Source organism: Oreochromis niloticus, linkage group LG14 (genome assembly GCF_001858045.2).
Source record: "Oreochromis niloticus isolate F11D_XX linkage group LG14, O_niloticus_UMD_NMBU, whole genome shotgun sequence".
Classification (NCBI taxonomy): Eukaryota; Metazoa; Chordata; class Actinopteri; order Cichliformes; family Cichlidae; genus Oreochromis; species Oreochromis niloticus.
Window position 1 is genome coordinate 16775376 of NC_031979.2, and position 24925 is coordinate 16800300.

The window sequence follows — 24925 nt, forward strand, 5'->3', positions numbered from 1 at the left end:
TTTTTAAACTCTTAGCTGACTGACTTAAGAGCCATTAACATTCATTTGGTTTGTGTCACACGACCGCCTCCCTGTCAGTCCAGCTCTTTCAGGTTAAGGTTACAGCAAAGCACTTGATGTGCTTTTACACTGACCGTTCAGGTGCAGTGGACCCCTCTCTGGTCTCGTACGTCACTTCCTTTTAGTGTGAGTCTGCGGGGCCGCTGTACTGTCTGGCTGGGACGGAGGGCTTCAGTGCTAACCTTATTAAACTCCAAAGAGGCGTTTTCTTTTCTCCTGGATTGGTCTTTTTAATTACTTGTCATCGCATTTATCTGCCCGGCACTTCGCACCTTAGTGGAATCTGTTCCCTGGTCTGTTCGCACACGTTTCAACAGAGCACTGCAGCAGCGACTTGAGCAAGCACGCCGCCGCTACCGCTGTTGTTGTCAGAGAAGAAAACAAGCTCGGCGAGCAGTCCGCTAAGCTGTGTGATCATTGACAGAGTTCAATACACACACGCTTCCAGTGATAACTGAGGGTAGCTCTGCGATAGCGTAGCTCCGAGACTTTTCAAAGAAGCGACGGCTGGGACTTCTTCGTTGTCACTGAAGCCGAGGTAAGAACAACCAGAGTAACGAGAAATACCGCAAACGGCTAACTAACATGCTAACTAGCTGTTAGCTTGAAGGATATTTTGGCTAGCTGCCTTGTTTGGTCGTAATGCGGTCACGGTCAGTGTCCTCGCTGCTACCTGACGCGCCACTTGGCCTAGCTGCACATTGGCTATAATGTTAGCTGGGAGTGTTGTAACTACTCTATTACTCATAAGCTAGAGAAGCTTTAAGCCCGCTTTGGACTTGGAGGGGTAGCATTTGTTGACTTTGTTTCAGTTAGCTAGCTACACCACTGGAGGATGTGGACGTGTTAACGTTACGGTAATGTTTACGTTTGGCAGCTTGTGGTCGCGCTGAGTACGGTGCTTAGTTTGAAATTTGAATTAAATGATATTTTCCGACAGAGTAGCCGCATATGTGTCGGCTTGCCTCCGTTTCTTTAAGAGTTGCTGCATTTGGGGGCAAAAAAACAACCTTAACGCTTGACTGGTAGTGTTGGGAGGAGAGGTCACGTCTGTAAAAACAAAGGGGTGTAAGTTTACAAGGAAATGTCCTCCTTGTTTATTATCTCAGAGAGCAATTACCTATTATTCTGGCCAAGCTGTGATAACTAAGGATAGTCATAAAAAAAGAAAAAGTCTGAAGTCGAGGGGAGCCTTATCTGCTTCATCTTTGTAAACAAGGCAGTTCAAACAGTCTTTGTGACTGTACGCACTGTAATATTCAACCCCATCATTTTCACCGAAACGCTGCGAAATTCCGGTAAACCTATTATCTAACATAAGCTGTTGATTCAGGACTGACCCTGGATCACCAAGGCCTCTCCACAAACATTTAACAAGAGCCGTTGTTGCTTTTTGACATTACACAGCTTTGCAGCCATTTCGCTAAGTGTTAGATGAGCGGCATTGATTTCCTGATCACTTTCACTTGCCCATTTCTAGAATACGAGGATCTACTATGTTTGGCTATAACGTGACAGTGAAAACACCGGGGGGTGGTAAAGATTTGTCAGAGAGATTTGCATGAGATAATGATGACAGCACCCGGAGTGGTCATGATAATGATGTGCAAATTGCAGCAGTTTTCTTTTGTTGTGGAGTTGCTTTTCAAAGCGGCAGAAGGTGGAGAGTTTACTCAGGCACATTGCTGCAATGACAGCAGTCAGATAGGCATCAAGAGCAACACTTTTTTTTTTCTTCTTTGTGCATGTGTGTCAGTTTCAGTTTATGTCTTCACCGTTTTGCTTCCTTTAGGCACCGTGTCTTCTCGCATTCATTTTTCAGCGTTCCCCTGCACCTTAGTGAACATTAAAAAACAATTACTTGAGGCTATGTGTTCCTATTCAAAGTGAGGAACCGAATTGTCAAGTCAGGGAACGTTTTTAGTAGTTATCGACAACTAACATTACACTCTTTCCATAATCCTGTGCAGCTCTGCGTGTTTATTGCACTTCTTATTTAAATTAATGTAGATAACCTATTTAACTTGGCTTTTTAACTGGCTTTGTTGTATTTTACTTTTCATGCTCTTCTTGGTTATTTTCAGTTTAACTCGTTTGCTTGGTTCTTTCCTCCAGGTATTTCTTTCTTCTTTTTTTTTTTATTATCTGAGCCACAGTGAGGCACTTGACCAATAACAACAGCTTGCACAATTTCCACCAACCTGTCTGCAGCCCCCTCCCTACCCAGACAGTCTTCTGCCCCAGCATGAATGAAGTCAGTGTTGTGAGAGAGGGATGGCTCCACAAGAGAGGTAAGGGGCCCTTTGTGTTCAGCATCCATCACCTGAGTCTACATTAAATGACATAATGTTATATCTTAAGTATTAGCTACTTCTCGTGAGCTTGTCAGGGGTTCCTTTTTTGACAGAGAACGGCTGTGACAACCTTAATGGATTCCCAGTGTAAAGATGTTCAAGTACATTTATGGGAAAGTCAGACATCACTGGCCTCTCTCTTTAAAAATAAATAAATAAATAAGTAATCTGTTTTTCAGGTGAATATATTAAGACATGGCGTCCTCGTTACTTCATCTTAAAGAGCAATGGCTCCTTCATTGGCTACAAAGAGAAGCCCGAGGTGTCCAGTGACCACAACCTCCCACCGCTCAACAACTTCTCTGTCGCAGGTCAGCTTTCCCCTTTGGCTGACAAACTTGACTCAGTGCAATATCTAAACTCTGTTTTATTGTTGGTGCCTTCAGCTAAAGTGTCTGTGCTTTTGCAGAGTGTCAGCTGATGAAGACGGAGCGCCCCAAGCCCAACACGTTTGTCATTCGGTGTCTGCAGTGGACCTCCGTTATTGAGCGGACTTTCCATGTAGACAGCAATGAGGAGAGGTAAGACTTATGCTCTCTGTGGGAAAAGTGTCGATCACAGTGGCTTTAGGCTGGTGCATCTTAAAATTCATTTTACTTGTGAAAATGGCTTTTGTCTGCAATTTTTCTCTCCATACTACATAAATATTCTAAAAATGAACTTAAATATTGTTTAGAGATGACATAAACTCTGCTTGAGCTCAATATACCTTGTTTTCTTTATTATCATTTGCAGACAGCTGTTTCACTAGAGCCAGACTCCAGTTATATATTTATTATTTATATCCAGTTATTATTTAATTGCTCTGAATTGGATTTTGCCCTTTCTTTTGTTTCAGATAAATAACAAGTTTAAATAAGTGAACTGATCGTACATTTGCAGTCTTGGTGTCCACTAAGGCAGATATTACAGATTTAAAACAACAGGAGAGTTTTATAATCTGAGATATTAATCTTTAAGTGCATTTGTGGGCTTAGTTTGAAGGCCAGACTGAAAAAGAAAACAATTTGTTTTAGATTTCGTCAGCTTAGTGTTGCCATGGTATCACAGTGTTGGCAATGTTTTTAAATGTACATGATACAGAAACTATCATGATGTCTTTGTGTAACCAAGTTGATTTTAGTATGTAGTTTTGATCACATCTCAAAACACCTTTAAAAGAATAAAAACTGAAAGACACAGAATGGACCAGACTTTAATCCACAGTCCATAAATGGGTCATTGTTAACCACACTCACTGAAAGCCATTTAGTTTGCAAGTATGAGCAGCCATCATAATCTAAAGAGAATTCAGGGCCAGATTAGGCCTGATTATTCACCTCTAACCCAAGCATTCGTCATTGGGTTTTGTTTACATCGTCTCTGCCAAGTAGCAAATCCCAGAAGCCCCTAGATGACTAGTACACAGATTATCTTCTACCTTCTAAACTTAGCATGCTAGACTACGAATTTTCCCACTGAGATTTATTTAAATTTTGACTACTTTGATGCATGTGTCTTGCTCCAATCAGGGAGGAATGGATGCGATCGATCCAGGCGGTAGCAAACAGCCTGAAGAGTCAGCAGCAAGATGAGGAGCCCATGGAGATCAAATTTGGCTCCCCGAGTGACAGCAGTGGCATGGAGGACATGGAGATTGCTGTGTCCAAATCCCGCACAAAAGTGGTCAGTATTTGCACAAGCAGTGCCTGGCAGCTGAGTGTATGCTGTGTTTGTCCAGCTAAGCTCATCTTTATTGAGCAAGTTGTTCAAACTTTAAGCCTCTTTCTCAAAGCTTTTTTTTTTCTCCGGTTTTGGTGAAGCAATCTTTAAATGAGTTCAGGGTAACATTTCATTATATATTTTATCCAGTGCTAAGTCACTTCAATTGATTTTGAAGATTGTTGAAAATAACAGCCAGTGAGGTTGTTATTTAACAACCAGTGAGGTTCTTATTGAGTAATAAAAACATATAACATGTATAGCTGTTAATGTGTACTGATCATATACAAGTTTGTTGTTCTGTAGAGAAGTCTTAATTTATGGGGTAAAAGTGTTCCTATCATTTTATGGTCTTATCCCAGCTGAAGTGTCCTGCTTTACTTTGTGTTTGTGCGATCTAATACAAATTGTGATCTGCCTCCTTGTCACCTCCCTTACATGCTGTACACTAGAGGCCTGCACAAGTCTTTGAAGTAATTCTTTGAAATTAATCTGAGTCCGTCTTTTTGCTTTTGTTTCTCATCCAATATGAAAAATTAGCAATATTTTGAACTACATCATGGCATAACATGTTGCCTGTCATTAACACGAGAAATCAACATGCTAGGATACATCAGCAGTGTCCAATAGCTGTTACTTTACATTTTAGATAGAGGCAGTTCTGATGTATTTATACATAAGAACACATCCTTCAGTCTGATCAGAGTTCAAAGATGAAACATTGGTGGCATCTTTGAGAGTTGTTTCGTTCGAGAGCACCTGTAGACCTATTAATTTGTCTCGGCTTATCTTTGACCTCTGTTTTCTTAGACTATGAGTGACTTTGACTACCTGAAGCTTCTGGGCAAAGGGACATTTGGTAAAGTGATCCTGGTGAAGGAGAAGGCAACAGGGATGTACTATGCCATGAAAATCCTGCGCAAAGAAGTCATCATTGCTAAAGTGAGTCCTGTCACATCAATATGTGTAGTAGCAGAATTCTGAGCAGTTATTTAGGTGTTGTTTACACTCCAAGTACTGAATGTGTGTTTATATTTAGGATGAGGTGGCACACACAGTTACAGAGAGCAGAGTTCTCCAAAACACGCGGCATCCTTTTCTAACGGTGGGTAACGGTGCATCTATTGTTGTTTCAGTTTCTGCTTTCCTACAATGACTGGACTTTCATCAGCATAACACAGTCAATAATTCATCTTCCCTCTTTTACAGACACTAAAATATGCATTTCAAACACACGACCGGCTATGCTTCGTGATGGAGTATGCAAATGGAGGAGAAGTAAGTCTTCCTCTTTCTCTTACTGTTGTGTCATTTCTTTGTGTGACCTTTTGGAAGATGGCTAGTTGCAGAAGGGCAAAAACATAGAGGACGCTGCAGTATTGGGTCACATTAATAAATAAATTAAAAGGATAGGTTTGATTTGAGAAATGTATTCCAATGTGCATTTTTTTTCAGGAAATCAAATGTCTTGAGAAGCCTTAAGAATATGTTTTTTTGAGCTCATTCCTGTTTCTAATTCTCTTGCAGCTCTTCTTTCACTTATCCCGGGACAGAGTATTCACAGAAGACAGGGCTCGATTCTACGGTGCAGAAATAGTGTCAGCACTGGAGTATCTTCATTCACGCAATGTAGTTTACAGGGACCTGAAGGTAGGATGATTTCTGGCTTTGACTGTATAACAGTAATGTATACATATATTAAGGAGGGATGGGAGGGATATATAGGGATGAGCTAGTAAGGGAGTAATGACTTGATAGAGTCATTACTCCATGCAGCATCTCTGATGCAACACATCAAAACATCCAAGTTTTGCAGTCATACTGCAACAGGACAACAAATAAAGACTTAATATGTACAATAAGTATGCGATTTTAAATTATTTTCCCAGCATGGCTGTGGGCTGATTTGCCTCTAATTTGAATTTCTCCCCACACAGCTGGAGAACCTCATGTTAGACAAGGACGGCCACATAAAGATAACAGACTTCGGCTTGTGTAAAGAAGGGATCACAGACGGCGCCACCATGAAAACCTTCTGTGGAACCCCGGAGTACTTGGCACCAGAGGTAATTCAGTGGTTGGTTTTATTGTCATGAGGGTTATTTGTGGACAGTATAATGTAAAAAGGCACCAGTGACACAGAGCTGGATGAGACAAATGGGAGAGATGATAAACAATATTACCATGATAAAAGGACCAGTCACAGTATTCAAAGTGGCCATTTTACCAGAGGATGTCTGTTACCACCTTGTTCCCAATTTTCTTTTGTGATTGAAAAAATGGTTACTGATATTCCTGCACCTCTATTTCCATTGTTTGGTTTCTTTCTTGACACTTTTCATTTCTACCCTGTCAGGTGCTGGAGGACAACGATTATGGTCGAGCAGTGGACTGGTGGGGATTGGGCGTGGTGATGTATGAGATGATGTGCGGTCGATTGCCTTTTTACAACCAGGACCACGAGCGCCTCTTTGAGCTTATCCTAATGGAGGAGATCCGCTTCCCCAAGAACCTGGCTCCTGAGGCCAAGGCCCTGCTGGCAGGCCTGCTTAAAAAAGATCCCAAACAGAGGCAAGTTGTCCCATCACAATAAGCACTACTTTATGAATATTATGAAGAATAATTAGAGAGAGAGGATTAAATGGCTAAAAGCAAAGTTAAACCTTTAAAGATTTTTACAGCCACTTAACCAAAAATAAACAGCCTAAAATATGTTTCTGATTAAAGCTTAAAATTCTTGAACACATGGATATTTATTCATTGTTTTGAACTTAATCTGCAGCATAATGGATACATGGCAGCAGTACAGCTGCACTTGTTGCACTCGGTTAGGTTTCTGAATCTTCCACTGTGCTCAGGGGCACCATGTATTCAGCTATAAAAGGAGTAACCATGTTATTTAAGCCCATGTTCTTTCTTGATTTGTTTTGGCTCAGGATAATGGCCATAAACAGGAACGTAATTAATTGTTGTTTTGACCAAGCACTGCGTTTCTGGTAATAGTCGAAGAACCGCTAATATTAGCACATTAAGGACTGCCTGCAGGCTTACTAACACATTGTAAATGGTAAGGAAATGAAAAATAAATTTGTCTACAAATTGGTAAATATAAGTCAGTGGAGACCAACACAACAAGTGCTTGTTGTGCCCATCTAATGACTGTGTTTTGTACATTTATTTGTAGCTGGTGAGTGTGTGGGTGGTGGTGACGATGATGGTGTTTTTGTTGTGTTTACAGGCTCGGAGGTGGTCCAGACGATGCCAAAGAAGTGATGAGCCACAAGTTCTTCACCTCCATTAACTGGCAGGATGTCATTGACAAAAAGGTGAGATGAAAACAAACGATGGGGGAAACTGGATGAACTGCATGCGAACTGACTGATTTCTTTCCTCTCCCCAGCTTATTCCACCCTTCAAGCCACACGTAACGTCCGAGACGGACACGCGCTACTTTGACGACGAGTTCACAGCACAATCTATTACAATAACTCCTCCAGACAAGTGTAAGTGCACTTAAGTGGCTGCTTTTCTTTGTGCTTGGATTTATTTTTCTAAGCAGCGCTGAGCTTTCAGTTTCATCTTTGTATCATCTTCTTCTCTCCCCTCCAGATGACAGTTTAGACGTAGAGGATTCAGATCAGCGTACTCACTTCCCTCAGTTCTCCTACTCTGCCAGCATACGGGAATGATCCCTCAGACTTTTGAATGAGCAGGCAGGCTGACACACGATCACAATCCCACATACACACTTGCACTGCTGAGGAAATTTGAACGACACCAACAATTTGAGAAAAAATAAAAAAAGGAACAAAAAAAAGGAAAAAGAAAGTGGCACAAGACACATTTTCATTCTGTTTTTAACGCACATGCACACATACTGGCAAATCAGACAAGACACAGATCATAGTAGTAGGGAATGAACACACACAGACCCCGAATGACTGACCTCAGCAGGTTGGTGTGGATAGACTGGCAGCTTTGTCTCTGTAAGTCCTCTCAGGGCTTGCGTTAGGCTTCCCTGCGGGACCTCTGCTGCAACACATCAGAGCCTTGACACTTTGAAAACCAGGTTATGCCAGCAAGTAACACCTCTTTACCAGCTGTTCCATGCTTCACACACACAAATAAACACACACCAAAATCTACCAACTCATGCACAGACTGCATAAATGTACTTGATAGAGTTTTACAAAACCAGTATAATCAAGATTGGGAAAATCACAGCAATTTGATGATGGGGAAGACAAATTTTGATTTCATCACTTGTTACGGTTTTAAATGTAAAGCCATATTTCTGCATTTTTTTTTTTTTTATTATTATTTTTTTTTAACAAGTGCTCTTTCTGGAACTTGCTGTTACAAATCAAGAGTGGGATTTTCCCTACAGTTGGGTTAAAGGGGGGCAATAAGGAAGAGGAGAAGGGTAAGGACGGGTTGCCATTACTGTTTGCACTGCTTGTGTGTGTGTGTGTGTGTGTGTGTGTGTGTGTGTGTGTGTGCAAATGGTCGAGCAGATGTGTGAACGTATGTGCATGTAGGGTGCAAGAGAATGTATGAACAACCATTTTGAGTCTCAGCCATCCATTTGTGTCTGTTGTTATGCACGATGTTTTTTTTGTTTGTTTTTTTTAAACTCGGAACTTTTGCTGGAATATGGACAAGAGAGGACACCACAGAGCACACTAAACAGGCTGGGTGTGTTTTTTGTTTTTTTCTTAAGGGAACAGGCATGTTATTTATGATTGGCTGGCTTACTGCTAAGTTGAATCAGTCTGGATTACAAACTGGGATCGTGTGTATGGCTCACATTTGCTTTAAAATACTGCATTAAATTTATCTTGATGCAGCAGACAAACTCTTAGCATCCAAAGTGTGCGACCAACTTGTAGCCAGTTGAAAGTCTAAGAAAGTTTTCCTTCAGGCTAGCCGAACTTCCATGTTGAAGCAGTAGGAATAGAAAGGAATCCCCCCCCCAACCTGTCTACAGAGACCAATCTAGCGGAGAACAGACATCCACTGTTCTCACTGCCTCACTGAAGAATTTGGCACCAATCTTTTATTTTCAATCTGTAATATCATTTTTTTTGTGTGTGCTGTTTTGTTTTTTAATTTAGCCCGTGGGTGTCTCCCCTGTATTTTGAGAATGAGCGTTCAATCATTGGTAAGAGGCCAAAATTTGACTGAGTTGTTAAACACTTCACATGATTCCACGTTTGATGTTTAGAGTCTTTGTGTTTTTAGGGTTTTTTTTCTTTTGTTTTTTTATTGGTTTGTTTCTTAAATTCTGTGTTGAAGCACTTAAATCTGTGTAGCTGTACGTCTGGAGCAACAGTCTGCAGGTTTACAATCAGACTAAAAGCTGCGTGAGCTGTTTGACCGACCTTCAGCCTGCGAAAGAGGAAGAACTGATGGAAACGTGAGCGCTGACGTTGAAATGATAAAAGCCCTGAACATGATATTGAAAGAGTACTCAAATTGATGAACGTGTATTCCATAATGCTGGAAGAGGATGCTGGTTGCTCTTTGAACTTAACTAAAGGAACATCGAAACTATTTTTTTTTTTTTTTTTTTTTGTATGTCATCATTTTTGTTTGTTTGTTGTTGTTTTTTTCATTCCCCCCCCCCATCTATTTCTCAAACCTTTGAAGACACGTTGTCTTGTTTGAGTATACGTTATATAAGATATATATTAAACTTTTTTTTAAACCACTTTCTTTTAAGTTCTTCATTTCAAGGGGATTCCACATGAGGATTGCTTTATGTAGTGATTTGACTTGCATTGTCACATCAGACACATCAAAAAACGATTTTAATCATTTTATTAAGCATATAAGCTGATATTAGAATAGCTTTATTGAGGGGAGGGAAAAAACGGAAGTTTGATTGTTATGTTTTACTAAAGAGATATTTGCCCCAAAATGGGTTAATTGTGAGCAAGCCAAGAGCAGCACTTGACTGAACTTAGTGTGTATATAAATATTTTCTGCAACAAATCAGCATTCTCTGGGATATCCCTCGTGTCATGTCACATCTTTATTTCTTCAATTTTAAGTTTGTGTGAATGCTGTGGTGTGACAGAGTGTGCCTCTGAGTGAAAGTGGTGAAATGGACACGAGAATCTAAAGGCCCCTGCTCCTCAAATGATGACGATTATGTGGTGATCAAATGGCTTTGATTTACAGTTCACAACTCCAGCACCTCTTCTCACTGGCTCAGGCACAGTCATCATACTCTAGCCTAGCGTCCTGCGTTTTGGACACAGCAGGAACAGATATCAGAACCATTGCACTGATGGACTCCACTGTGGATTTGCCTTCATTGCTATCACGGCCATAAGGGGGTGCTGCTGGACTTCTTTTGATATTGGTTGTGAAGCCATACACTGAACCTCGCTGCTGGCCACGCTTTAAGCAATGCTTCACAGCTAAACATGCAAGTTAATACCCCTGACCTCTCCTGTAGGCTTACACGGGCACAACAAGTGCCTCTTTATTATTTTGTAAATACCAAAAAAAAAAGGAAAAAGAAGCAGCTAGATGGGGAATGCAGCATTAGTAGAAGGGGAGGCCTGCAGCTTCGTAGTGTTTGATTTGCAGCTTTACTATGGTTATCTTGCTTCTTTGTATATTTGAATGTGATCAGCAGTCAGGAATGTCACACCTGATGCCGGTATAAAAGATTTTTTTTTCCCCATTTTTTTTATATAGATATTTTTTTTGCTTGTTGCTGTTAGTTGAGGCTCAGAGGGCAATGAAAAAAAAGCAATCTCTAAGGGGAGGACTTTGTCCTGGAAGGCATTTCCAGCCCCCTTTTGCAAGACTTTACAATGTAACGGGTGATACCTGCTACAGTATGGTAGCTTATAACATTTGCAACTATAATGTGCCAGTAAACATTTTTACTGAAGAAATCTGTGTGTGTGTGTTTTTCTTTCATGAACTTGGTCAGTGTAGGCTACATATACATGCACTCCATCTCCTAGATAAGGCTTTCAACTAAAGGGACTGTACCTTCAGATTAATGTTACAAAATGAGTCATTTATTAGAATTTAAATATAGATGCATATTAGGCCAGACAGAAATGTAACCCAGACCTAGTTTAAGCCATAAGAGGCTTTGAAATAGCATTTGAGCAATTATTTGAGAAAGGACATTTCCCACAAGCCAATTCTAGCAACTCAATTATTACATCATTTTGTAATTGGACAATTGCACTATGATAGCTTTGTTTGTATTATAAAACTAGTGAAGGAACACGGCTTCGCGTTGACCTTCGTGGGGTTGCATAAAATGCCCCAATTATGAGAGTATAATATAACCGTTAGCATTGTTCGGTCTCACTAAAACGTAAGTCGCGGTGGACAAAACATTTCATTTAAGACTTAAAATTCATCTTTTTCCTTGAACTACGCAGATGAATTTTATGAGCTTTTAAGGACCCACGAATTTCTCACGGTTTGACGTTTTCACTACAGTGTGCATTTTTGCGCAATCTCCCATTTGTTTATTTATCCATCTATTTGGCTATCCACCGAAAGTTCTAACCTGCCTATCACACCATTGACCCCGCCCCAATCAGTGGGGCTCACCTGTCTTTATTAACGGCTCTTCTGGGTCGGCGACTCTGCTCCAGGCCTCCGCCGACACCCGTGGATAAGTAGCTGCAGCGGCCGTGCATGAGACCTGTGTCTTCGGCTGTGACCATGGCCAGGACTGGGTTCTGCGACACCAAGCCTCTGCTGGACTTACACAAGAAGGTTTGCTCGGTGTGCTCCAGAGACCCAGTCTTAAACATATGTGATAAACTTCTAAAATCAACTGCTAAAATGAAGCATGGAAACTTCTTTAGTTTCCATGCTTCATTTTTTTCTGCCTTAAACCTTGTTGTGCTTGCTCAAATGCCGTGAGAATTTGGGCAAGCTGATGGAGAAATGAAAAAGGAAAAGTAACCTTTACCTCATTAATCACATTCCTTTGTTATTGCACCCCTTTATCATCTCACAGCAACATAATTAGATGAGTCTGAAAGCTTTGTTTACTGCACTGCAGTCACCTTTCTCAAAGTCTACTAGTTTGTTATTAGACTGATTGTGTTCACCTGCCATGAGTCCATGTAGCTGTAACAGGACCTTGATGCGAAACACACTTTTTGAACAAATCATTGCAGAGATATACTGTCAGCAGATTGTCTCACAAACTGCACTGTAGATGCATACCTCCTAAAGTGAAGGAGGAAGAGGGGGAAAATGCATAGGCATTCAATTTTAATGTCAGAATCAGAAAATGTCAGTCAGTTACCGTCTGTGATCCCTCCAGGCGGATGAAAGGCGAGCCCCACTAAGAACCTGGGCTAATGCCTCTGGGCCTATAGATCGCTGGCAGCCTGTAGAAGCAGACGAGTCCAGGATGAACCTGCTTAAAATGGAACCAGAACGCAGATGGGTATGCTTTTTGTCTCCCCACACTAACATGACTTCATGTACTTAAAGTGACTTAATGTATTCTTTTGCCAGCCAAGTCTTGACTGATTACAGGAATTCTGTGTGGATGTAAAGTTCCTCTCCTTTGGAGTAATACAAGTCTGGGTTAGAATTGGTGCTTTTATTTTCCTTGCCATGATCATAGGAGTTGCAAATTGAGCAGCTTTTCGCAATGATCAAATGTGTTCTCTGCAGGAAAGGAGACTGTCCTTGCAAACCAGTGAAGGCATCATCATGGGATTTCATGAGGACAGTAGGGCATGGTCACCTGGTAAATTAATTGGTATGTTTTTTTAAAGATCAGAGCCATAAAAGCATGTTGTGCCAACATGTAGGATAAATGGTTAATAAAATTGAATTGTCAGTGTTCATAAGAGGGAATATTGTTTTAAACCTGCTCAAAGTTTATAAACTTGTGCTTCTCTTGCTGTCCTGTATAGCAGAAGGGTGTGTAGAAGATCCTGTGCTGCTTTACCCTTGTGGCCTGCAGGGTCTTCCTAGCCTACAAGTGCTGGTTCCTAGTTTGTTGCGCCATGAAATAGAGAAGGCATTAGAGAAATTAGATCTCATATGGGACCGGACATATGCCTGGGAGATGTTTCTAGACATGATGGTGAGACACCATTAAACCCCTTCATGTCTCATCTGAGTTAACCTTGTCTTTCAAGCGGGCTGTGTGCACACCTCACTTGTAATGTGACTTCACACACTTATTATTGCACTCTCATCCTTTATTTAGTGTGCCTTCTGTCTTCTATTTTCACCCTTTAGCGAACCCAAACACAGAACTTTCTTCCCAGTGCTGACCTCCCCAGGTATTTTACTGATGCCACTCGAGGTATTCTGGTGGATTGGCTCATTCAGGTTCATGTAAGTCCCCCTTTAAGTAGATTAATTTTCAGATAATCAAAGGCTGTATCCCTGTGTTGGGTTATTTGTTAAAAGTAAAACTGATAATGGACACAAAGGACACACATGAAAACACATAATCAAAGTAAGTGGATAATGTAGGGTTACTCTATATCTAAAAAGCAATGAGTTAAAGCTATAAGTTTTCATGAAGGCTTGGAATCCTATTTAAAAGTCTTAAGCCATCCCTCATTTCTTGATATTTTGTTAGGAAATGGGTCTAGGAATTAAGTGTATACATGCATGGAAATACTACATATAAGCCAAAAACAAAGTTGATCCATTTCTAATGATATTCAAAGTCCATATTTCGTATGGTGGTTTGAACTCGTAGACAAGTGTTCATCAAATAGTTTTCAGGAATAGTTCTCCAGACGTCTTGAAAGCTCATCTTTGGATGTTTGCTGTGTTTCATTCCAAGATGATCCCACACTGCTTTGATAATGTTGAGTACAGTAGGGGGATGAGTTGAGGGTGTTTATGAACTTGGGGAAGAAACTGTTTTTGAGTCTGTGGGTCTTTGTGCTGATGCACCTGTAGCGCTTCCCTGAGGGAAGCAGGCTTGATACAGCTTGCTAGCGTTAGCTGATAAACCTGCACTTCATGTCCAACTCCAAAAAAGGCAAGATGGAAATATGTGAAAAGCTAAACAGCAACGCTTTTAAAATGGTAGTCCACAAATCAATGGATGGCATCACTGTGGTTATGTATGTACATCTTCCATATACAGTATGTGAAGGTTTTGTTTTGTTTGTTTTTTTTCCCCAGGAAATTATGCACTTTCAAGATGAGACCCTTCATCTGGCCATACACCTCCTCAACCGCTCACTGCGACTAATCAAGGTGACCACAGCCAACCTGCAGCTCCTTGGCATGGTTTGTCTCTTCATTGCTGCCAAGAAAGAAGAGTGTCTTCTCCCTGAGGTATGCTGCCTCAGCACTCCATGCCTGAACAGATACAGCATCCTTGGGTCTCTAAATAAGCCATGAGCATGTTCAATGCAGTGTAATTTGGCATGCCTTAACAAATAATTCTTTGTTATATCCTCTTGATTGTGATTAATTGGCTAGCCTATTCATCTGGGCTGAACCTCGTAGAGAATCGTGGGGGGTTTTTTGTTTTGTTTTTCAAACTATCTAAAGCTGATACCCTACCCAAAAACATAGATGACCTGAAAGTGGCCATCAAAGCAGCTTGGCTTCAGTAACATTTCAGCAGTGTCCCAAGCTGATCACCCACTTGCCATCCAGGACTGATGCATTAGTTTGTGCTAAAGACTTCCTATCCAAGTGCTGAGTGTATAAACATACTCTTCAGAAGCTCAACATTTTTTAAATTCTTTTTTGTATTCATCTTAAGAAATATTATTTTGAGGTACTGGAATTCTGATTTTTCATAAGCTATATGCTGTAACAATGAAAATGAAAAGTGTATGAAATATTTAACATTGTGTAATGAATATATGAAAGTTTACCTTTTGAGTTGAACACAAAAAAACATTAACCTTATGATCTTTTGAGATGCACTACTATTTTTAATCTTGCAAGTTAAGATGATATAAACTTTTTTCTAAAGCTGTTCTATCTCATGGTGATTGCTCCAGGTGTCTGGACTCTGCTCCCTGATGGATCATACCTATACTAAACATCAGTTTCTGCGAATGGAACGTAAAGTCCTCTCTGGCCTCAAGTTTGAGCTATCCTACTCTCCACCTCTGCATTTCCTGCTTATTTTTGCCTCTGTTGCTCGCTGCAGTGCCATGGTAGATGGACAACGTTTTTGTCAAGATGTGTTGTGCGCATTGAGCAGAAAGATCCAGTGTCACCCCATCCTGTTATTTGTGGCACTAGGTGGTGTGGATGGCTCGTTATCTGCTGGAGCTGTCGCTCCTGGAGGGCCAGTGTTTGGTGTTTCTGCCCGCTCAGCTCGCTGGAGCCGCACTCTGTTTGGCCCGCCAAGTTGTGCAGGAGCCTACAACACCAGAGGGAGAGACTGCCTGGTGTTTAGTCTCCAGCATTCATGTTGGCAGGTCAGCAAGACATTTATTAATCACAAATTAATTGGCTACCACATTTACATCTATAAGAAGCTTTGTTACTTTCGTACTGGTCAGTTTAATGTCTGTGCTGTTGTTTTTTTGGGGTTTTTTTCTTCTTTCTTTTCAGTGAGGCTACTCTTATGAAGATCATGCATATTCTAGCCAGTGCTGCTGCCAAGGCTCACACCTGTGCTTCTTTTCTTAAATTTTCATCTCCAGAAACCATGCATGTCAGTAGACACCCAGGACTGAAAAATGCCTCCAGTCTACTGGGTGTATGCAGTTGACATACCTGCTTTGAAACAACTTGATTACATACTTGAGCTTCAAAGGTGCTAAACTAGTACAAACTAGTTTAAACTAGTTACACTGCACTAGTATAACTCAAGAATGTTAGTTCTTTGACAAAAAGCTTCCAACCAAAGCAGTATCATCTTGACTATGGATCATGAAGTGTTGACATATAATTGGGTAAAGAACAAGTAAGATTTGTTGCCAGACATATGTACTGACCAACTTTGCAGCACACCTGTTTTATGAACTTATCTTGTAGCTGATTTAAAAAATATATATTTGAACTGTATTGATGTCCTTGTCTTGCCATTTTGTGGAGAGGATGTGGTCTGTATGCCAAGTTATTTGAGAAAGTTTTAATGTAAAAAAAAAAAATAAAATAAAGTGTCTGGTGCGGAGTATTGACATCTGGCCTATTCATTTGTGCATAAATGTGGAATACATTTAAATCCAGTGGCACCTGGATTGTTAAAAAAAAAAAAAAGTGCGCAAGTCTGAAGCCACCTCTAATTTCTTTGTTTTGCTAGAAAAATTGGAAACTGGTGTAGAGATGTATCGAGCCATGTGCCAATGTACAGGAAACTAGAACTTGTCTGTCAATATTTGATATGACCACATTTATTCGTAAACACAACCTGAGCACTTGTAATTTCTTTGATTCTTCAGGAATGGTTTATTGATGGATATGCAGCGATCTCCTTTGGATATTGGTTGTCTTTTTGTTCTGTTCTGTCAAGATGATCCACACTCTAGGAAGACAAAAAACGACGCACACAATGGAGCACTATCAGTGCTTTCACTGCATTAGCAGAGTGTTTGGGATCATCTGACTGAGGTACTCTGGGTTCATTATTCCATAAATTAAACACTTACTGTTGAATCACTATCCTGACCACATCTGTATATATTGATGACCATTTGAGCTAGGAATGTTTAATTTGCATGCATCACTCCATAGAACTGGTTACTAATGTTCAATGCAGTGTAATTTGGCATGTCTTAGTCTTTCTTCCCGTTTCCCTTCCTTAATGTCTTCTTCACAGCCACCCTACCCCTGAGACCATTTTTGATGAGGACTCAATGAAGCGAGTGCATGGATAAACAGAGTTCCTTCTTTAGGAATCACCTTGTTACTGGAAAAAATATTTTTATACCAGTCAAAATCATGTTACCTTTGGCATTTTCATCAATTTAAGTACAGAAATTGGTTTTGTAAAAGACTTCCAGTAACTAAGTGAACAGAGATGGAAATTGGCCCTTTGTTATCATCCATCTCATAAGTGAGGTGCCTTTTTTATGCTTAAAGGATTCACAGCTCAGTCTTAAACATTTTTTTACTTTAATTTTCCTACATTAGTTTATTCTTTCTCATTTTTTGTAACGTTTAGACAAGTGTCACCTTTCGCAAATGTCTTTTGACCCTCTTGGTTTCCTGCACAAGCGCTGCCTTCCTGCGCACGTGCTTCCTATGATTGGCTCTTGGAGTTGTGTCACGGACCAATGGGAGCTTAGCTGGCGGAGAGAGCTCGTTTTTATTGTGTGTGTGTGGTAGGTGGTCCAACAGGCAGCTGTGGGTTCAGTTAAGGTAAAGCAGGTCGAACACATGTTTAATTGTGTCCCCGCTGGGCTGTCCTCCCACAGTGTTGTTCATACTTACAGGATCGAGTGACAGCGTGCGGACACTGGTTATGTTTTTTTCACTTTTTCGGATCGTTTCTGGGATCGGCGACGTCAAGCTAGGAAAAATTTAGCCACTAGAATTTCAAAACAAAAGTGTCGCGATTTGTCCGGTTGGATAAAAGTATAGGTAAGTACTGATTGAAGAACCGAAAAGTCAACAAACAACTATATATTGCACTGAGTAGTGTATAAATATATGTGATATTATTCACAGAACCGCGTCTTTTTACTCTTTATTTTTTTTAGCTGTGCGTTTTATTTTGAAATTTATGGCATATGGTGTTCAACTTGGTTTGACGGACATTGCCTAATTTCAAACCGTTTTAACCCTAGTTTTTTAAAACCGCAAATTTGACAAAGCACATATAATAAAATATTTTTTCTAGATACTGGATATACAACAGCTATAACATTTAAGGGTTTATGGACGGCATAAAAAAAAGCAGAGAATCTAGAAAACAAGCCTTAGAATGGTATAATTGGCTGTTTTACATACAGAGGTTTTACGTTTAGCTTATGTCAACAGCTAAATCCACACAGAGCGTTTATATTGCTACCACCGTGGGTACTAAATGTCTTTGTTATGTTTTTGTTTGTGTGAGAGGAAGTGTATGTAAGCAGAGGGCCGGACTTAAAGTTGGGTGTTACATAACACGGGGGGTGGGAAGTGTGTTGTTTAGCTGACAGCGGGCTGTGGTGCCTTCATGGAACCAGCCCGATAATATCATAAATTCTGTGATGATGTCATCAGTCGAGCTCACCCGATTGGTAGGATAATATCTTTAAATTCTTAAAGAGCAACCATTAAAGTTAAAAGTCCTTCCACTGCACAACCATACATGCTGCTGTAGTTAAATCGTTATCATCTCAACTCATCTTTGAGACAGAGAAATCACAGTAGAGAGCACAGAGGAATAATATCAGACTGTAGCTACAGTTTGTGGGCAACATGAGGAGTTCTGTGTATTACAGCCTAATTGTAAGTCATTTTAGTATCTTCATTGGAGCTGAGCAATGGTTGTGCGGTTTTATCATGCCCGTTTATTTATATCACTGCCTGCTTTGTACAGTATGAATTGATATGATTACTTGTTTCGTCCTTTTTTGTTTTACAGAACATAATGCAGGGTGAGATGCTTGGGGCAATTTAGAAATGATGTTGGCACATAGTTTTTCCCAGGTGAGTGACTGTCTGCAGCACATGTAGCAGAGTACACATCACAGCTGAGCAGACAGTGGTGTGGGGTCAAGCAGGTAAGCTGCAAACTTGTGTGTGAAATGTGTTGTTGGAAAGTTAGAAAACCAGAAACCCATTTTTCTTTACCTTCCTAATATAATTATATATATTTGTGTGCTGATACATGGTACAGTTGAGTCCTAATTGAATAACAAGATCAGATATTTAGGACATGCTCGTATGTAATTCTGTTATCTGGCCTATAATCTTGAACTATTGTTTACACATATATTGCACTGTCAGCAAGAGTCTTACAAACAAATGTGTTTTTATTTATTTAGTAAAGATCCCTCCGCTAACATTCATGTCTGTTTGCTGGGATTTCTCACAGGCCTTTGGCAGAAATTAGTGTTGTTTGCACCATGGAGTACTGTGGTGCAAACAACATTACATTTTGTTTGTAGACTAACTCCAAAGGCATTGGGCTTTATACAGTTAGAGACAATTTTTGTAATTTTCCCTCTGTACAAATTTGTTATAAATCAAACTGTCAAAAGTGGTTGAAGTAAGCTGAAGACATACAAAAATTAAATACAATTTGCATTTACTATTTAGGAATTAAAACTATAACAAGAGGCTTACAAACAATTTTAAATATAAGAATTATTATTAATGTTATTTATTTACCAAAGTCTTTTACACTAAATGACTACCTGAAGTCTAGAACCCATGGACATCACCAAATGCTGTGTTTCCTTCATTGAGATGCTTTTGCAGGCCTTTACTGCAGCCATTTTCAGCCACTGCTTGTTTGGCGGCCTTTCTGTATTCAGTTTTGCATTAAATGATCGAACATTGCTTTGTTGAGCTGAGCTCAAGTGACAGACTTGGCTACTGAAGAAAATATTTCATTGCCATTAGAAACTATTGAGTTGCTTTTGCAGTAGGCTTTGGGTCCATATCCATTTGCACTGTGAGGCGCAGAATCTGAACAGACATTTCCTCTTGCTACTTCTATCAGCAAACATCTTATCAAGAAATCCTATTGACCCAGTTCCACTGGAATGATGCTCCCTCCACCATATTTGACAGAGGATGTTTTGGTTCATGGACTGTTTTTGTCTTTGAGAATACTTTTCTCAACATTGTGGTGCAGATTAACTTTGGTATATTCTTGTAAATCTTATCTGGTTTTTCTGTCCTTGAGTGTAATCAGCTCTGTATTTCCATTCTTGAATTTGTCTTTTGATCATTACCTTGACAATGATTCCCTCACCTATTTCCTCTGTTCTTCACCTGGTTAGATGTTGTCAAGTTGTTCTTCTCAACCAAGGAAATTCTGTCATTGTGGGTCATCTTCTTTTAGCCTTAGTTGTCTTCTGACCCGTGCGAGAACCTACCAAATTGTTGGTAAACATTTTTTGCTATCCTTTTAATAGTTTTTTTTTATTTGATTTCATTTTTTCCAGCCTCACTTGCAACACTCTCTCTTTGGGCCTTCATTCCAGTGAAAGGACACCCCGTGAAATACAGCTCTTGCAATTAACCGTGGACCTTTTTATCTGTTTAATTTCTCAAAGGAAAAAAAAAAACACAGGGCTGGGACTCACCTGGCATCAGGGATTTGTCCAATTACATCTGAGCCTCTGAATGTGAATTTGTGCAACATTTTGTTAAAGTTGAGAGTCTGTGCTTCAATCACACCTTGATTGGTTTATGGTTAGTTCTTCAAAAGTATCTGTCTAACTGTCTTAGTGAGTGATGTTAGGACCATCTGTTCAACTCTGTGGTTAACCATGCATCAAATGAAACAGAGTATTACATTTTACCAATTAAACTGAAACAATTACCCTCCTATAGTATGAAGTATGAGGATATTGTTGTTTATTTGTGGATTATATGTATGGTAAACCTGTTTAGGGTTGCTGTATTCTACATTTTAGCACAGAGGAGCTATCTAAATTTCTTGGATTTTCTTGATAGGGTCCAGTATGCCAAAGGAACAGCCTTCATTCGATCAGCACAGCCCTTGTGCTGCACCCAGCAAGAAAGTTAAAGATAAGAGCAACAATACAGCTCTACTGGCTATACGTGACACTAAAGACAAAGATGACTCAAGCAGGAGGGGCTCCCACTGCAGCTCCGAGAAGGACTCTGGCTTCTCTGGTGAGTCCGAGTCAATATAGCGAACGCTTCATATTATATTCCAAGGCTACTCACCATGCCATTTAGATTTTTATGCAAGTCAGTGCAGGCATTGATATCTTCATTTCAGCTTTGCTGGAATAATGTCTAAAGCATCTCCTTGAATTCGAAGTGAAAAAGTTATTACAAATATATAGTTTTAGCCTTTGGGGTTAGCTTTTCATCTATGTGAAATAAAGGGTGTAGAAATCTATGTGACATTCCTAAGGGACACGGTGAAAGTTGATTTGAAGAAAATCATAATCCAATGAGTATTGTTGGACGTTCTTGTGTGGCCTGAGTCATTTAAGAGCATCTAACGCACAATTTTATTTCAAATACAAATAAGAAAATAAAGAAAACAGAAATACGAACACTGTGTTACTGATACCACAAAAGAAGTGCTGACTGTAGGAAAGCATGCATGTCCCTCCTGTCTTCCCTTTTGTGAGAATAAAGCAAATGTTTGCCTAGTTGGATTTGGTACTGCCTGATAAGGTAGTGAGGGTAAAAAAAAAAAAAACATCTCTCTGCTGCTTTGTGTCACAAAAAGTTCAACTGTCCTCTTGAATGTGGTGTTCAGCTGTTGGCATTTCTTCCTGTAATAACTTTTCTGCAGATGGTTCAGACTGGCAACAGGCAGATGTGGAGGACCAGGAAAGAAACAAAAGCCAGTTCAGAGCCAGTGAACATGCAGAAACGTCACAAAGCCAAGAACGTATGCAAAGGAATCTTGGAAAGCATTCTGTGATGCCTGATGGTCATAACCAGCCACCCGTTTATATGATCAAGGACACAATGCTTAAGCAGGTAAAGAAGGATACAACCAACACAGGATAGTCTTTCAGAAAGAAAAATAATGTTCCCATCAGATGTACTGTGCGTCATATTGACTTTTCTCTTCCTGTCTTGTTCCAGCAGTCAGATGTGACCCAGAAAAGAGGCCAGCTTCTCTGGAGAAACAGCATCACTGACATCAACCAGGGTTCTCGTCAAATGATCCTTCTCCAGCAGCCAGGATTGTTGCCTGCCACCTTCCAGCTATCAAAGCCCTTGTCCCGAAAGTTTAATGTCTCAGAAAGGAAAACACCTGGTTCCTACTTACCCATTCTGAACTCCTACCCACGCATAGCGCCACATCCCAGCAAGAAGCCACCTGATAAATCTTCATCAATCCACGAATCCCAGAGTCTCAGCAAGAGGGTGTTCTCAGAACAAAAGAGTGATGGCCCGTCTGTGACCCGAAATCTGCCAGAGCAGCACCTTCATAAACAACCTAAGTTGGCACTCTCAACCACTGGCATGCCGTGTTCTTCTCCACCCCAAGATCAACTGTCTGCCCCAAGTCCCACCCCTACTTCCATGAGCCAGAGATCCCCATCTGTATCCAGTCAGGACACCAGCTACTCATTATTCACAACCAGTTCAGTTGGACTTAACCAAGATGCCACTAGTATTCACCACCGACGTTTTCTCAACACAGTAAAAATCCTCAGACAGTCCGGTCTGCTGGACATTACATTGCGCACAAAGGAGTTGATGCGTCAGAGCAGTGCCACAGAGTGGGACCTTTCCCAGCTGCGGCAGCACACAGAGCTGCTGTGCCAGGCTGCCAGCAACCCCAGCCTCAACCTAAATGGTATCACTATTTGGGAGCACCTCCATCAAGCTATGGCTGAGTCAGGAAATTATCCCAACCTTAAAATCCTGCAGAATATCCAAATCTCAACTGTGCCAGGTTCTGCCAGTCCATCAGAAAGCATTTCCAAAGGGGACACCAACAGGCCACAAGCTGCCGAGACCACACAAGCCCTGCCAACGTGCCTCCTCAGCACCATGCCAGAGCAGCACTGTGGTGCACAACAGCAGCCACAGTCAAAACAAGACAGGAAGCTCAAGGGCAGTGAGACATCCTTAGACAAAGCCAGCTTTACACCTCCTGACAGTTCTACTGGTTAGCCCAGTCTGCAGTGCCTTTTGAATGGTGAGTTTTTAGTTGTGGACATTTAGTTTTATGAATATTTTAAACCCAGTGTTACAGGAGAAATGCAGAAAATCTCTGTAGGTCCACGGATATCAAACAAAGACACAGCTTTAGTCCTTACTGTGCATGTCACAGTTTTCGGACCTAATTAATGGCTTAATGCACTTGAATGCAATCAAATCCAGAGTCGCCATCTGATGACAGATGACGGTACGATGTCTGCTTGAGATGCACTTAAAGAAGAGAAAAAACACGTTTCCCTGGAAGAAGGGAAGGAGAGTGGCACTTCATGCAGTGGTGACATCTGCAGTATATATTATCAAGTTTGGTTGTTTTGCGTCGTTTCAATCCAACCACATTCAGGGAAAGATGAATTAAAAACAGTTTTTATACCTGTATCACCAACATCAGGGTGATTATTCTGTGCCTTTGATAGCACAGCTGAAGCTAAAGACTCTCTCAAAATATAAACTGCACAACGCTACACTGGACATATGGATTTCTGTCCAATCTCTTTTCCACAAAGCCTTAAAGTTTTTTTTTTTTTTGGTTTGTTTGTTGTTTTTTTAAACAGGGGCACATTACCATCACAGGCTATCATTCTGTTGTTGTTGGTTATAATATTTTTCTTTCTTTTAGAAACACAGCACACATCTCATGATAATGGAAGTAATTCTGCTACAAGCTCTATGTATCCAGTCATACCACATCCTCTCATGTAGCTGCTTTATTTTTTACTTTGGGCTTACTTTCTTTTTTTTTTTTTTTTTGGATCAAGCCACTAATTGTTGCTTTAATATGGTCATTTGTTTTTCTCGTAGAAAAGCACACTTTGCTTTATAAATTTAAAAATTTGGGTATAAACATATGCAGTTGTTTTTGTTGTTGTTGTTGTTGTTGTTGTTGTTGTTGTTGTTTTTTTGTTTTTTTTTTTAAATGAATGGGTTTTGTGCAAGACTATTCTCTCTTTCTGCATATGAACACATTTGTGAAACTTAAGGTGGTTTTTAATGCTAAGTTTTCATAATTAAGCTATTTAAATAAAACAATATGGGAAAATGGTCTTTATTTTAGTGTGGAGCTTTTCAAGGTGAGTCTCCTATTATTGTTGTTTTTGTGCCACATGTTTACTCAACCTTGAATTATTCTAGCTGCTGCTATGGAAACTGACAGGGTGCTGCATGTGGTAGAAGAGCAGCACTGTCTCTGGTTCCTGAAAGCCATGGAAATAGTTTCCTTTCCATTTGCTGGATTGTGTGGATTGTAACCCTTTTCTACACTGTGTTCTTTTCCTAATGAAATACCATGCTGACATATGAAAAGTACACTATGTACAGAGGCTGTTGGAAAGAGTGAGCATTTTATACAATTGGTCCTTGATATTTAGTGAAAGTATAGACCAGATGTGGCACCCCCTTCAGTTATTTTACTCCTCTAGGGTCTAAGCACTGTAACAGAATGGGATTTTAGGCATATGTATGGCGCTCTCTTAAAGCTTAAACTGGTCTTTATGTTGCCTGAATGTTTTAGTTACTTAATCATTTCTAAATTATATGAAATAAGATATTTACCATCTTATCATAACACATGAAGTCTGTCTCTGTGTGTGATGAGTTTTGAGTTTTGATTTCTTTTGTTTGGCTGCCAGCTCCTACACAGTCTGGAGTTCAGCGATCATACTTGGCACACAGGAATGGCTTAGACTCCTTAAGGTTCTTATCTATATTAAATGGGTGGTTGCTAGGCATCATACTATCAATGGTTTTTATGGTAGTTTTATTGTAATGGAAAGAAAATATAGGCTGGATCCTATCTCAACCACCACTTGACGAGAGGCAGACTACATCCTGAACAAGTCACCAGTCTGTCGCTGGGCTAACACAGAGAGATGTATATGAGCTATTTAGAATCACCAGTTAACTTAACCCCACTAAAACATAAAGTATAAGTAACATAAATTGATTTGCATGTCCTCCATTGTGTGTTTGATGTGTGAGACATCTTCACAAGCTTGGGTCCTCTACCAAGTTACAACTCCTAATGCTCTTATTACCATTGCAAC

At 40.2% G+C, this 24925-nt stretch overlaps 3 protein-coding genes across 9 annotated transcripts; all 3 read left to right on the plus strand.

Annotated features, from left to right (window-relative positions):
• The first annotated feature begins 154 nt into the window (after positions 1-154).
• On the plus strand, positions 155-9825 carry akt2 (v-akt murine thymoma viral oncogene homolog 2). Of its 3 annotated transcripts, none has more exons than XM_013269340.3 (14): positions 155-598; positions 2176-2351; positions 2594-2725; positions 2824-2935; positions 3926-4079; positions 4926-5057; positions 5155-5220; positions 5325-5393; positions 5643-5765; positions 6053-6181; positions 6472-6686; positions 7354-7441; positions 7516-7618; positions 7725-9825. In XM_013269340.3, exons 2-14 carry the CDS (start codon positions 2306-2308, stop codon positions 7802-7804), a joined length of 1449 nt encoding a protein of 482 aa, XP_013124794.1. In that variant the 5' UTR covers positions 155-598; positions 2176-2305; the 3' UTR covers positions 7805-9825. The 3 variants fall into 3 exon arrangements, with proteins under 3 accessions (XP_013124794.1, XP_003441636.1, XP_019222860.1); XM_003441588.5 differs by having other exon boundaries at positions 2272-2351; XM_019367315.2 differs by lacking the exon at positions 155-598 and adding an exon at positions 803-917.
• Positions 9826-11667: 1842 nt separating this feature from the next.
• On the plus strand, positions 11668-16243 carry ccnp (cyclin P). Of its 3 annotated transcripts, none has more exons than XM_005474630.4 (9): positions 11668-11882; positions 12433-12558; positions 12792-12879; positions 13037-13209; positions 13368-13466; positions 14274-14429; positions 15110-15268; positions 15357-15535; positions 15672-16243. In XM_005474630.4, exons 1-9 carry the CDS (start codon positions 11793-11795, stop codon positions 15829-15831), a joined length of 1230 nt encoding a protein of 409 aa, XP_005474687.1. In that variant the 5' UTR covers positions 11668-11792; the 3' UTR covers positions 15832-16243. The 3 variants fall into 3 exon arrangements, with proteins under 3 accessions (XP_005474687.1, XP_005474688.1, XP_005474689.1); XM_005474631.4 differs by having other exon boundaries at positions 13040-13209; XM_005474632.4 differs by having other exon boundaries at positions 11672-11873.
• Positions 16244-17312: 1069 nt separating this feature from the next.
• On the plus strand, positions 17313-24455 carry si:ch211-132b12.7 (CLOCK-interacting pacemaker). 3 transcript variants are annotated; one of them, XM_013269376.3, is made up of 6 exons: positions 17313-17423; positions 17498-17645; positions 18634-20105; positions 20679-20861; positions 21499-21689; positions 21798-24455. In XM_013269376.3, exons 3-6 carry the CDS (start codon positions 20000-20002, stop codon positions 22836-22838), a joined length of 1521 nt encoding a protein of 506 aa, XP_013124830.1. In that variant the 5' UTR covers positions 17313-17423; positions 17498-17645; positions 18634-19999; the 3' UTR covers positions 22839-24455. The 3 variants fall into 3 exon arrangements, with proteins under 3 accessions (XP_013124830.1, XP_013124828.1, XP_013124831.1); XM_013269374.3 differs by having other exon boundaries at positions 17352-17645; XM_013269377.3 differs by having other exon boundaries at positions 17352-17645; positions 18634-18772.
• The last annotated feature ends 470 nt before the right edge of the window (positions 24456-24925 follow it).